At 39.6% G+C, this 14,722-nt stretch overlaps 1 protein-coding gene across 3 annotated transcripts in view; it reads right to left on the reverse strand.

Moving 5' to 3' along the window:
• Window positions 1-14,722, reverse strand: part of ANKRD12 (ankyrin repeat domain 12) — a 135,948-nt gene that overhangs the window by 40,706 nt on the left and 80,520 nt on the right. For all 3 annotated transcript variants that reach the window (XM_054985592.1, XM_054985591.1, XM_054985593.1), the window contains one exon: window positions 3,876-8,467. In XM_054985592.1, coding sequence (XP_054841567.1) covers window positions 3,876-8,467 — 4,592 coding nt within the window. The remainder of the gene's footprint in view (window positions 1-3,875; window positions 8,468-14,722) is intronic.

Raw genomic sequence — 14,722 nt, forward strand, 5'->3', positions numbered from 1 at the left:
CCAGACTATCTGGCTTGAGGAATGGCTGATGAACACCACAAACAGGGCTTGGAACGAACACATGTTCATCGGAAACAGGGCCTCACGAACAGCTTGCTTGTGAACAGCTGATCGGGCTGTTCATGGCTTTTTTTTTTGTTCGTACTGCTGTTTGTGCCCACCTCTAGTCAAGATACTGACTTTCTCAGCCTTTTTTTTGTTCTTCTTTTCAGTTCAGGTTTTGAGTCTGACAGAGGCTTATAAAGTCATCATGGCTCTGCAATTTCAGAACTGGGATGGAACTATGGAGGTGCAATGATGTCATAGCTTCAAGATCTTGCACCTACATTGCATCATTCTAGCAAAGGACCTTGGGTGAGAGTATGTGCACTGTCCTTGACTGGCTAATTGGGATCAGACCAGTTGCTACAGGATTTTTAAAAAAATAAAATAAGGGTCCTCATTCTAACTTTCTATCCCAGAATCCTTTTTGCTTTTGGACTCTGTATGATTGCTGAAGGGCTTTCTGCTACTTGCTTTTGTGCTCTGGACCTGCCCACTTGTTCTGTGCCAGAACAGGATTCTGTCTCTGGCTCTTGAGACTTTGGAACCTTGTTTGGACTCTTTTTGGTTTAGCCTGAAAAGTAACCTCAGGTTGGGAGACTGAAAGTCTGTTCAAGTGTGCAATGGCATACTAGCTAGTTTTGCTTTTTTCCTCTCGGCACAGTTCTGTGTTTGCATTCTTTTGTTCATCTGTTAATAAACTCTTGTGTGTGTTCTGGGGAATTTGCAAGCTTCAATCTGTATCTAGTACTTTGGCCCATTTTGGTCACAGCTACCCAAATAGTTGTTTAGTGGAACTCAGATAGGGCTGGGAACTTGCCTCTCTGTTCGACAGATGAAGGTTTAGTCAAGAGAGGTGGGTGGCACCTCATTACCCTGGAAGTGAGGACACTCCCAGTTTTGAGAATTTTGCTCTGGACCTTCCATTCAGGGCAGCTTGTGGATTCAGCTGTCCTTGATAATGCATAATTAAAAACTAGCAGTCGCAAGGGGTAGGAATACCTACAAAAACTGTCTTTACTCATCACTTTAATGGAATTACCTTTTCATATACACCTGCAGAGATGCTAATACATAAACATGTGAAGGTGCTTTATACTGACTCAGACCATTGGCCCATCACAGTCAGTATTATCTATTCAGACAGCACTGGCTATCCAGGCTCTCAGGCAGAGGTCTTTCGCATCACCTATGACCTGATCCTTAACTGGAAATGCTGGGGATTGAAACTGGGACTTTCTGCATACAAAGCAAATGCTCTTCCACTGAGCACAGTCTCTCTCCTAATCTTGTATGAAAATTTTTCCAAATATAGCCCAATATAATCCCGGCAGTACAGCTCCCCACTGCTAATGTAATGGTTCAGGAGACTGACATACATAAGGGGTTATAACCATAAGGTTGCCATTACAGTTCTCAGGTTTTAAACTCTGCAGTGCAGAGGAAAGGCCCCAGATCTGCTGGTCCCAAAGACAAATGGAAAAGGCAAGGCAATGCCCAATATCTGCTGCTTCTGTCCAGTATGCTGCACTCTTATATCCTATCTAAAGACAAGATTGCTACGTACTACAGCAGCATTCATCATTTGTGAAATTCACATTGCATTTTGTTTTCAGCGCATTTCAAGTATGGCTGCTTCCATGAATTTGTAGGCCAAAATCTTAGGAAAGTCTCATGCTAAGAGCTGAAGAGAATTTCACTATACCATCTAAGCGCTAAGGTGTAGGAAGAAGCAGCATTTGGAGGATTTTTTCCTTCTTTTAAGGTCCAGGAACTTTCTAGGATATCTATACCCTCGGGATCTGGCAGCTCTATGCATAATTGGCTCCCTCACCTTTAACTTTCAGGTTTTAACATTTCCTTGTCTGCCTACTTCCATCTTGGAAATAGCTAAATCATTAACTGGCTAGTTAAAATCAAATCTGAATTATTATTTACTTGCTCCCTGTCTCAGTAGTTTTCTGTCTAGGATTTTATAAAGTACAAATTTTTGCCCCAAAGTTTCCTTTTATTCTGGGATACCTTCCTGTCTTGACCACACAGCTCTTCCTGACCTTAGGGAAGAAGATTTAATTCCGACCAAACTTTGCCTCACAGAATATTCTAGTCAACATTTAATGTCACCAGTTAGATTCTCCCAGCTGTCAAAATATTCATGAACATCCCATACCCAAAACATAATAGTGTATTTATTTTGCCTTTTAATTTTTGTTGTTAGTTTTGCCAATCTGTTTTCTATAGACAAGGTAATGGTGACAGCCAGTTTTATAAAGTACAAATTCATCTGCTGAATTCACACCATGACATAGTCTGAACAACATGCATATCCTACCAAAGTAAGATTTAAGATTACAACAGTCTGTGTCACAGACAAAGAAATTCTGAGGTTCTGATGGCTTTCCTTATTTTCTTGGCCTTTTCATTCACTATATTGTCCACAAATATCATTCTTGACCATTAAACCTCACAGGTTTGTTGCTTGTTTTTTCTAAAATACAGAATGGAGTGGGGCATGGGGAAAGGGGTGAACAACTTTTTCAAGAAATACCCAAGATTAAGAAGTACTCAAAGCACTCTCTTTTGCTATACTTTGAGCCAAACCAGCATCACAACTGAAAAAGAGAGGTGTATACTAGGAAATTTGACCATTTGTTCAACTATCAGTATTATCAAGTTGCTATCTGCCTGTCCACTCTCACTGCTGCCTCCTGCTCTTCATCTCTGGAAAGCTAATAGGGCTCCATGTAGACAGATGCCTGAGATAGGAGGGGGCTCTTCATTTGAAGTCCTGCACAAAGTGAGAAGTTTGCCTACTCCACTCCCACAAATCAGCAGACCAGAAAAATAGGAGGAGAGTCTTGATGAATCTGATCTTCACATAGTTTCAAAAAAGGAAGAAGCAATGCAGTAAGTATCCTGCTATCTCAGGCACCTACCTATAGAGTATTTGGTTAACTTTTCCCAACTGGTAAACAGTGGCAGCGACAGCAAGAAGACTGATGACAGAACTGGTACTGGATTCACTGGTAGAAACATCTGCTTTTCAACTGTGAAACCAGGAATAATCCACTGAGAGTTCACTTTCTATTTTATGCCAGTCCTTCCCAAAAGGCTATGGCCAACACATCATCCCATTAACTATTAAAACATGCAAGCCAGGGTAACTCAATGTGGTGGTGCCCACCAGTACTTCCCTTGGTGGAGGACAATGAGCTTTTCAGAAAGTGGGCAGGTTTATTATAAGGCGTGGCTTGTTGTTGGCTGTTGTCATTCAAATGAAAGCATTTTCCAGTGAAGGATCAGGAGGAATGGTAAGCATCCAGGCTTTCTTTAGTCAGTGCTTTTTCCCAGGAGGTGTGATGAGAGTATTGCATTTGGCTCCACTTCCTGTGGTAGCCATTTTGGGATGGTACTCACCACTCCCTCCCAAAATTCCAAAGGTTCCCATGGGCTCAAAAAAAGTTGAGCTCCCTTGATGTAAGCAATGGGACTAAAATGATAAAAACATTTCCTTGCAGAATTTTTTGGAAGACCAAGACATTACTTGTGTCTATCTTCTTGATCTTCTTATACTGTTACAGTGTCATATTACATTCACTTAGTTTCTAATTTGTTAAAAAGCAGAAAATAGAATAATAGGCTATCCCGCAGCAAGGCTATCCGATACCTTCTCTCATCTATTACATGAAAAATATATATTGCACTAGTGTCACTGAAAAGTGAATATGCACATCTATCAAACAAAAGGTTCAACATCGTTGTATGAAGACAGCCATTTAAAAGCTTATCAAGAACACTGACATTTATTATATTATAAACATTTGGTCACTTACAGTTGGAATGCATATCTTGCTTAAAGGGTTGCCATCTAAAAGGTATGATCCATTGAAAGTCACATATTCATCATAATACTGAGGTGCTTGGGGAATCACGCTACACAATAATTTACGTTTCTCTTCTATTTTCTTCCTTATATGCAAGTATTCAAAATATGGATTTGCTCTTTCTGAACTGTATGGTTGAATCTCTTCTAGTTTTAGAGAGTCTACAATAGCTGCCAAAGATTGATGAGTTTTTTCTTTAGCTTGTATCAAAGACGGATTCACTTGCACAGGCTGAGGAACACGTGATAGCTTTCTTTTCCGTGGATGGTGTGCCTGGGCATCATCTTCCTCAGTTAATCTAATCCTGCCTTTGGTAGAAGAAGAGTCAGAATCCCTTTCTGATATCTGGGAACAACCAGTAAGATTCTGCTTATTCTGATTAGCCAGCATATTTGCTCTGTTTCTTGTAATTCTTTGAGGAACTTCGTACGGTTCTGCTTTATGGTCTTCCATTGTTTCTTCTACTTCTGACTTAATGGTTGAACTATTCTTATGCACTTCGTGTCCAGTTAACTGTGAATGGCTTTCCAAACAAGGCAAAAGGCACTGTTGCAAGTTTTCTTCAGCTGCACTGCTTTCTGTGCTGTCTATATTAAAATGTTTTCTATTAGAATCATTTGCAATTCCTTTCAGTGCTCTGTCATTTAGCTCTTGGAGCTCTATGTCATCTTTATTACTAATCACATGGGACAAAGAAAGATCATCAGAACAGGCTTTTTCACTTTGGACCCGAAGATCGATCATGCCACTACCTAGTTCATCAGCTGATGATGTCTTATAAATGAGCTTACTAACTACAGACGAACTAGCATTAAGGTGTAGGCGAGGGTCATTTGCAGTAAAATCCTTTTCGAAATTTTGCAAAGTATCCTTAGTGAAATATTCAGGATACACAGTGATAAGTACATCTGTCTTTTTATTGTTTGAGAGAAATAAAGCTTTTTCCATCTTCTTTTTACCATTAGTATCTACATCTAAGAGAGAGCTGGTAGCTTGAATGGCACTTTGTTGGTGTTTAACAATCAAAGGCTCTTGGCTGCTAGTATCTGGTAAAGATGCATTCTTTGACATATAGACAGTTTCGGTGCTTGGCTGACTCTGAGATGGGAAGGATGACTGAGCAGATAAAAATGCTACTTCCTCATGTGATACGGGATCTGCTATGTTTTCAGCATGATGAAGAAAATGTTCTGAATTTTTCTGCTCTTTCAAAATTTTATCTTCAGAATTATGAGCAGCTGGAAAAGTTGTATCTTGTTCAAAACCAGCAAAATTTGAACAGCAGCACTCATTGTTTAATGAATTATATCTATCCAAAGGCACATCCCATGATTTACTTGATAGTGTCATAGTATGCTGGCCACTCTGCTCCAAAACCATGTTACTTTCTCTTGATGGGCTTGACTGAGTAGCACTTTTAATAACTGCTTCTGATGCAATATGCTTGTTGTCAGTAGTTCTAGCTGGAGATGACACAGAACTGGAATACAAGTCGGATGTATCATTCTGGAAATCTTTTTCAACCAAATTACAGCATGGGGATTCATGTTTAGGAGAAGAGCCACTATGACTCTTAACTGAGGACATAACACTGTGGTTATTTTCTTCTGTCATTCTGGACTGCTTTGTATGTTCATAAATAACAGCTGGCATACTGCATCTTCTTACTTCTACAACTGGCCTGCAGTCATTTAGAACAAATTTCACATCTTCAACAGATGCTGATCTAACATAAGCTGGTTGAAGTCTATTTGGAAAAGGTGCTTTATTGCGCTCTGGCAACTCTGGTAAATTATCAGACTCATGATGAGCTGGTGATTTGGCACTAGGTAAAAAGGGCGAGTGTGAGAAAGACATTTGAGAATCCGATCCTTCAAGCATAAAATCTGAATCATATTCAGTTATGGGTCTTGGAGGAGTCACTATAGTATGGCAAGAATCCTCTGAGCTTGCTACTGAAATCATAGATACGGATCTGGATGTTAAGCCCATTTTTTCACCTTCTAATCTGGGGGATCTACTTAAACTATTGTCTAGTACCAATGTTGGTTTTCCACCACAAGCACTCTTTACATCAACAGACTGTGACCTATTACTTATAGAGTCTTTCAGTTGCTTTTCTTTTATAGAAGCATCTGACAATTCTGAGCTTTTTGAACGAATAAGCTCTTTGTTTTTTGTTTCAGTAAGTGAGTGTTTCATTTTTTCTTTATCTTTTATTTTGTTAAGTTCTGAACAGGATCGATTCTTTAATCTCTCTTTTTCTTTTTGTTTTATTTTTTCTTTGTGTTTCCTATGCCACTGTTCAATTTCCAGATCCTTAAGGCTAAGCATTCTTTCAAAGCTTGTCTGCATCAGATCATCATTTAATAACCTCTTTTCTTTAGGTCGACTATCTTTAGGTGCTGGTGCAGGTTTACACTTAAGCTTTTCAGTTTCAAGCTTTAGTTTAATTAAATTATTTTGCTGTATTTTTTCTTTGTGTTTGTCACGTTCTTTATATCTGTCTATATCTTTATCTTTTTTATCTTTCTCTCTTCCATCTGGAGTTTTCAGTAATTCATCTTTCGGCTTTTCCTTCAAGGATGTTTTTTCACTACCGCACCTCCTTTCTTCTGGTATATGCCTTATATTTGTAATTGTTAAGCCATCCCGCTCTTTGAATTTTTCTTTTTTTTCTGACTCTTTTTCCTTTTCTTTGTTTTTGCCTTTTTCCAGTTTTGAATATTCACCTTCCTTTTCAGAAACCTTTGCTTTCCTTTCAATACAGTTTTTTTCTTTGTATTCAGGCAGGTGTCTATCATTTTTTTCTTTGTCATGCTTCTTCTCAAACTTCTCTTTGTTTTTTTCTTTGTCATCAAACTTTTTAACAGTATTAAAGCTTTTTAATTTGTCATTTTCTTTATGACTTTTTTCAGTTGGTCTTTCTTTTTCTTTTGCCTTTTCTACATTTTCACTTGGCTCTTTTTCTGACTTATGTTCATATTTCATTTTTTTCTCCCTGTCTAAATTTTTTCTGTCTAATTTTTCAGTAGCAGAATTTCGTTTTTCCAGTTTCTCTCTCTGTTCCTTTGTGTTTTTTTCCTGTTTTTCAATGTCTACTTCTTTTTCTACCAAAGACGCTCCTGTTGTTCCATCCTTAACACTTAAACTAAACAATTCTGTTTCTTTATCTAGGGATATACATTCTTTTTCCTCTTTTATATCTTTTACCTTTTCATCCTTATCGTTTTCTTTTTTATTTTTATCCTTTTCTTCTTTAAAGTTCTTGTCTTTCTGCAAGTTTCTCTCTTTCACATATTTTTCTTCTTTCACCAATATCTTTTCCAACTTTGATCTTCTCTCTGAGATTTGAGAGTCATGGTCCAAACATGACATATCTTCTGTCTCATCACTTTTAAAAAAGTTCTCTTTCCAAAATTCTCTATCAAACTCAATGTTTCTTTGGACTTCCTTTGAATTCTCCCGGTATTTATGTTTTTCCTTCTCCCCATCCTGCTCTTTTTTGTGCTTGTCCTTTTCCCTTTCTTTGTGTTTCAATTTATGCTTCTTAAGAGTTTTTCCCTCCTTGTCAATCTTTTTCATCAGACTTTCAGAGCTTTCAAAGGATAGGCTATTATCTTCTTCTTTAAATTTTGGACTAGATTTTTCACCAAATTCTAAAAGAAATTCCTTCTGATGCTTACTTTTGTCTTTGTGCTTGTAGGGTTTGCCACTGGAACTTTCCAGTAGATACTCAGAGTCTGTATTTTGATCAAATCGAACTAGTTCAGATTGCGATGATACTTCAGACCCTCCTGGGGATAAACATGTTTTAACATTTTCTTGTTTAAGTGGTATTGTCTGCTTTTCAATTAGTCCACATGGGTGTTTCGGAGATCTACCAGCATTAATGTGGAATAAGTGCAATGAAGAATCTTCTTTTGGGCTAAAAGATTTTCTAAAGTTCTCCTCTTCTCTGGTTTTTTCTAAAGATTCTAATACAGAAGCACTCAAGTTCGCTACTCTGGAATTTTCTTTTTCCAGCTTTAGTTGTTGATTCTCCTTATTCTTGCTTTGGTTTTTTAGTTTTCTTTTCACTTTCCCTTTTTGCTTACCTTCACTGAAACTATATTCTTTTTTTACCTTTGTATCAGAATTTGAAGTTTCTGTGACTAAACATGGAGCTGAGATTATCTTTTTGTCTTGAAGAATATCTTCGTCTGAACTTTCAGAACTTGAATATAAAACTCTGGAAGGCTTCTGTTTTTTATTTTTGAATGATTTTGGAAAGGTTATCTTTTCCTGTTTCATATATAAGTTAGACTGATCTAACTCAGATTCATCTTCTTTTCTCAAATCTTTCCTGGGAATGTGCCTATCATCAATCATTTTCTTAACTTCATCTTCATCATCATCTTTAAATTCATATTCATCAACAGCAGATGACGGTGCTTTATTAGGAAGGTGTTTGTTGTCGTTGACTACAGATTCTTTCTCTGTCTCAGAATCCATATTACCATCTATACTAGAAGGATTTACAGATGGTGTCTCTTCAAGATCTAAAATTTGAAAAAATGAAAAAAATGTTTAATCTGCTAAGTATTAATTTTCTTAGAATTAATAACAATTATGCAGAAAGCATATTTAAGTTTTATCTATCTTTAAGTATGTATTGTCGAAGGCTTTCACGGCCGGAGAACGATGGTTGTTGGGGGTTTTCCGGGCTGTCTTGCCGTGGTCTTGGCATTGTAGTTCCTGACGTTTCGCCAGCAGCTGTGGCTGGCATCTTCAGAGGTGTAGCACCAAAAGACAAACCAGCCAGTCTTTTGGTGCTACACCTCTGAAGATGCCAGCCACAGCTGCTGGCGAAACGTCAGGAACTACAATGCCAAGACCACGGCAAGACAGCCCGGAAAACCCCCAACAACCATCTATCTTTAAGTACTTGTTTATCTAAGTTCAAATTATTGTGGAACATAATATGTAGAAGAAAATATAAGAAATTTGGTTCTTGTGGCAAAAGTTCCTTTGATCAAGGTTAAAACATAGTATTCAGGAACACTGGATAGCTATGCAAAGAAATTTATTGGACTACATTGAATGCATTGCAATAAAAATGCCATACGTTTACATATTTATTTTAGTCAGAAAAAACTGTGTCTCAAGTTGCTAATTTTCTCTTATCTTAACAACATTCCCTGGATTTCAATCAATCATTAACACAAATTATAAACCAAGAGAATTCTGGATTTCTTTCTGGTAGCTATTTAAGTACAAAATTTATTAAAAGTGAATTTCCCAAGTTTTCAATATCTGGCTGGTTTGTCTTACTGATGTTATTTTAAGCTTAATGAAGACTGGCTTTTACAGTTAATTTTAGTTTTAAAAATGGTTTTGCATATGTATTTATGATGCTGTGAACTACCTTGGACATACATATGATGAAGTGGTATATAAACATTTTAAACAATAAAGCCTCAATAAAGACAGAGTTGAATTGCTCAAGTACAAAACACCACATAATTGGAATTTTTTCTTGCCCTGTAACACAAGAATTAAAATAAAGCAAAAACTCAACAGACAGCAATGACAAAGGGTAAAGTTTAAAGATAAAACGAGATAGTACTGTGGTATAAGAATAGGGCAGTCACAAGAAAAATATAATAGCAATGATGCTGTATGAATACAGTCAAGTAGCTATTGAAAAGATAGTAAAAGTCTACATTTTAAAAATAGTACTACTGTCATATGATAATACAAGGTCTAAAAACAAAATTAAACAGGGTTGCACCTACCTGTAACTGTTGTTCATCGAGTGGTGTTCTGTGCAGGCACACATTGGGACTGTGCACACGCAGGCCAGCCATGGAGAAGATTTCCAGAGCTTTCTAGAAGGTTAGGAGCACCCCTCCTCTTTTGGTGCTTTCCTGACAAAAACATCACATGACCAGAGGAGGAGCACTATTTCCTCAGTTCTCTCCATGCTGTTGCCAGAGACTCCCCAGAAACTAAGGTTCCAGAGAGTTCACAGTAGGGCAGGAGGGAGGGATGTGTGCTTGTACAGAAGACCATTCGATGAACAACAGTTACAGGTAAGCGGAACCTTGTTTTCATCCTTGTGGCTTCTGTGTCGTTCCACATTTGGAGAATAAAAGCTCACTTACTGAAGGTGGTGGGTATGAAGCTCTCAAAGTAAGAGACTATGGAGGATCGCCTTCCCAACAGATGCTTAACATCTCATTGACATTCATCCAGTGGTGCTTATAAAGAAGCTGGGACCTCTCTAAAAGTGTCCCTGCCAAAGTACAAGCAGGAATGCAGCAAGGAAAAAATAGTGCTTTGGTGAGGAGACTCGTGTTAGGTAAAGGGCACTGAATGATCATGCGCTCAAGGGATAGCCTCTACCAAGGAAGGGTTGTATGAGGATACTGCCAGGTCTCTCTTGGAACCTGAATGACTAATACAACCAACAATGCTGTCATACATGAAGGCTGAAAGTCAACCTCTAGTAGGGAATCCTTGCCAGGGCACTGGACACATTAACATTGTGAAACTCTATGAATTCGGGGGTGGGGGACATAGGTTAGAAACTCACAGTGTCCTCAGTCCATAAGCGAAAGTGCTGTACACTAAAAATGAAGTACCAGGGAAGTGCAAACAGTTAACAATGGGTTACACCTCTACTTAAAATGTCTTTGGAGATCCAATAAAGATGAAAGTTTGACGTGTTTTGAGTCCCAAAACAGGAGTCAATAGCACAAGAACAAGAGTCTAAGTCCTGCTATAGCCTCAGCAGACTCTTGCCTACTTAGAGGTACAAGATATGGTAGTCAAGGAACAGCAGCTCCCACTCAGAAAAAAACGAAACTACTGCTATAGTGCAGGAAAAGGAACTGACCAAAACTGCCAAAGCCATCAGCAGGAGTGAAAACATAGCAGATCCACACCAGAATAATGGTAACAGTGAAGCAAGCGTGATGGGGCCAAAGAAAGGACAGACAGTATGTAACCTCAATGAACCTTGTGCTGCTAGCAGAACAATCTGTGCAGCAAAAAACAGCCAGGAGATAAAACATAAAACAGATTACCTTGCCAATGGTTTAGCAAGGGCATTTTCCCTTGACAGGGTTCCTTGGCAGCAAGCAAAAGTGTTGCCATGGACCATCACAGTGTATCACAAGGCCCAATAGCCCATGCCTGCAATCAGAGTATCTAAGAGTTGGTGCCAGTTAGCTGAGGAAACATTTTTGCAATGCACTGCAATTACATGAAGCATTTACAGTAAAACAAGTCAAAGAAAGGAAATGTCTGTCGAGTACCACTGGTGGAAGTGGTAGTAGTAGTAGAAGTAGCAGCAGTAACAGTAATAGAAGTGGAAGCAGTAATAGAAGCAGCAGCAGCAGCAGTAGTGGTGGTGGTGGTAGTAATATGACAAAGTCATTTTGCAAAAGAGAAGTAGCCACCTGGAGGCACACCCTCATAGTAGAGCCTCTATACCGCAAGAGAAGCCCCTCAGATGGCACTAAATCTCAGAGTCACAGCATCATGAGAGTGCCCTGGGAAGAATAGAGCACTGAAAGCATGAGAATGATGCACACGTGCTCTGTCTAGGAAAGAAGAAAACAAATTTGGGTATCCCATGAAGTGTCAAACTTAAACTGAAGACCACATTCTGCCAAGGTGACACATATATAAGGTATATAAAGAACACAGAACTGCACTATGAATGTGAATACACTGACCCATCTTAATAAAATGTGGATTGACTAAGACTGAAAAAGCAAAGGAAACTCCTTTTCAAGTAGTAGGACAAAAAAAGGGGCTGTAACCAACCATCAATAGGCCAGAGGGAAAAACTATACTGCAGCCTCAAGTGGGATACCTTAGTTGTCATGCATTGTATAAACATTCAAGGTGTTGGAATTCTGCCACTAACAGTCTGCACCCCAATAGCAGAGTTTCTGCAGGAAGGGTAGAGATGTGTGTGAATAAGACAGCCAAGCATAACTGTAAAGACTACAATACACAAAATTAGATGACCTGGACCTAAAAAAGGGTCTTCTATCTGTCCCCCTTAACGAATAAGGAGTACTAAAAAATAACACCCTTTTTAAGTCTCAGGGGGAATACTGAACAGAATAGTTCAATTAATGGGAGGACAGGCAACCTCCCCTGAGAGGAGAGGTGGGGAATACCTTCAGTCTTTTGAACCCATAAAGTAACAGAGATATGAAAAAGAATTGTAGGAAAACTGTGAGTGGTGGACAAGGCAGCAGACCACTGCATTTTTACTTTCTCTTAGAGAGTAAATCATCAATAAGAATAGACAAATGAATTTAAAATACTCAACAGCAAGCCTGTTCCTCCCCACAGAGTGTTGTCTATCTGGACTAAAGAATTCAGAGTCTTTGTGTGAAGTCACAGTAACAGACACTACTTTGTTTTTAAGTCCTAGCATGGACTAGGGCAGTCCAGCTCCAGATTAAAGGAATAGACTCATCACATACACTACCGTAATAGCCTGTGAAACACATAGATATCTGAAGGAGTAAACTAAACTCACAAAAGGTCATAGCAAATAAACTTTAGTCCTTAGGGAGCTGCTGGACTTTTATCTTCTTCTCCAAAGATGCAATCTGCTTTTGGAGATGTTCAATGGCCTCAATATATAACACTTTGGCCAATATACTTTATGCTCCAAGATAGGGTTAATATGTGTTTCATGCTCCCTTCAAAGGGGATGGTAAAAGGGTCATAATGATTATCAGCTGCTTAAAGGAGAACTTGCAGCAGGGGAATTCTGCTTCCCACAGGCTAACAACTTACAGCATTCATAGTCTACAGTAACTGAATTAGAAGTGAAGTGCTACAGGCCATCAACAACAACAACGATTACCACTGGAATGAAGAACAAATTTGCTAAAGGATTGCAGCAGGGGCCCTGACAGCAGCCAAGTCATTGGAAGTTTCTGTGTCAAGATCTTCTTGCCCTGGGGCATGTTTTTTGGGTAGAAACACAAGCTATCTTTTAAAAAGATGGGTGTTGAGTTTATCTAAACCCCATCTTTCAGCCCTAGTGGAGACTCAAAGTGGCTATGACATTGTATACCTTTCTATTCCATACACTCAACAGCCTTGCAAAGCAAGCCAGGCCCGAGAGAATGCAACAGGCCCAAGGCCACAGCCAAGCCTCTCAGGCAGAATGGCACCAGAATCTGGATCTCCATGATCCCAGCCTGACACTCTAACCACTATACAAACTGCCTCTTGTTAGAAATAGTGTCATACATGAATGACCCCAGAGACAGGATAAATACAACTATAACAAGAACTCTCTCTTAGCAGTGGCAATTTTAATACTGTGGAGTCTGTTTCATATTTTATGTTAGTTCCAGGATATTAAAATTTGGAGCGGCTCCAGTTCAGGTTACACTCATGTTTGTGTTAACTAGCTGAAGGACTGGCAGGGATGCCTGTGCTAGGCCTTATGTTCTTTTGTTTCTGCTGAATAAAGTTACTGTGCTGTGCTGACTAAAAGAGATTCTCTGCATGTTCTTAAATGACTGCTGAATCTTACAGCAATGAGACTGAGAACCCTGGGGAGAGCCAACACCATTCCCTGATAGGAAAAAGGGAGCGTGGAAAAAACTGCCTTCAAAAAGCATTGGGCTTAGAGGTGCAGGCTTATCATCTCTGTTAAAACAGAAGCAAACAAATATCCCAATCATTAAATTGATGGTTGTTATGTCAGGTGTATTAACTCCTGCCTCCAGGGACTGCACCTCGGAACCAAGGACAGTCTGGGAGGAGGAGGGATTTCTTGAGTAAGGCAGACACGTTTCCAATGGCCTTGGGGAAAAGACTCTCAGCCCAGATCCCAGGCCTCTGTTAAGTTACACTTCTAGGTATCTCCCCTCAGAGCCCACACAGTCAAGGGAGTGAAAAGGTATGTTCAAGCTGGCAGACAGCTGAAGTTTAGGAAAAAAGCCTTTCAGTCTCCAGATCAAGAGATCAGTTCACTGTTGCGTCTTCTGTGCAGTCCCACATGGGAACTGCACATGTATAGGCCAGCCTCAGACATTCTAAAGCTCCGAGATGCTTGAAATGCTTACCTAGCGTTTGTAACAGGCATCATAAAAGGTAGGGAGAGCAGCTCCCTCCCTCAGTTCTTTAGTTGCCATCGAAGAAGGACATATTCTTTGCTCTGCTCCTTGATTCCAGAGATACACGCGAGTTCAGGCCTTTGGCTCCATGGCATTGAAGGTTCTTGTCAAGAAATGTTCACGTTGTGGAACCAAAATGGCCTGATCAGATAGGTACAACAAAGGCCTGCTTTGTCCTGGTGAGGGCCATGACATCTTGGAGTGTGTGATCTGCAAAGATTTCCCCCCAAAGCGCGCCCTGAAAGGGCATCGTGACTTAAAGTGGCTTGAAGGGTTCGACTGACTCCAATCAAAACACTGCAGATATTGGACCACAGCACCCAGAACAGGCTGCCTTGGTTCCTCCATGTTTGGCGCCTATTACCACTCAGAACCAGTCAGTTCCAGTTGCGCCTTCAATAGTTCCACATCAGTGCCAATCAGAGCTGCCTATGAAAAAGGCTAAGCTCACGTCAAAGCATGCTGATAACATGATGACTTCCAAGTCACAGAAGAGGAAAAAATTCTCGTCTTCAGCTCTGACCACTTTGGTTGCATCAAGCCTGCTCAGGGTTCCGAGAACTCCATCTCCAAGCCCTAGATGGTGCTCCTTTTTGGTCCCATCCCTTTCTGAAGGTGAGATTCCTGAGGTCATGGAACCATCTACGGCCA

The sequence above is a fragment of the Eublepharis macularius genome, chromosome 7, assembly GCF_028583425.1.
Source record: "Eublepharis macularius isolate TG4126 chromosome 7, MPM_Emac_v1.0, whole genome shotgun sequence".
NCBI lineage: Eukaryota > Metazoa > Chordata > Lepidosauria > Squamata > Eublepharidae > Eublepharis > Eublepharis macularius.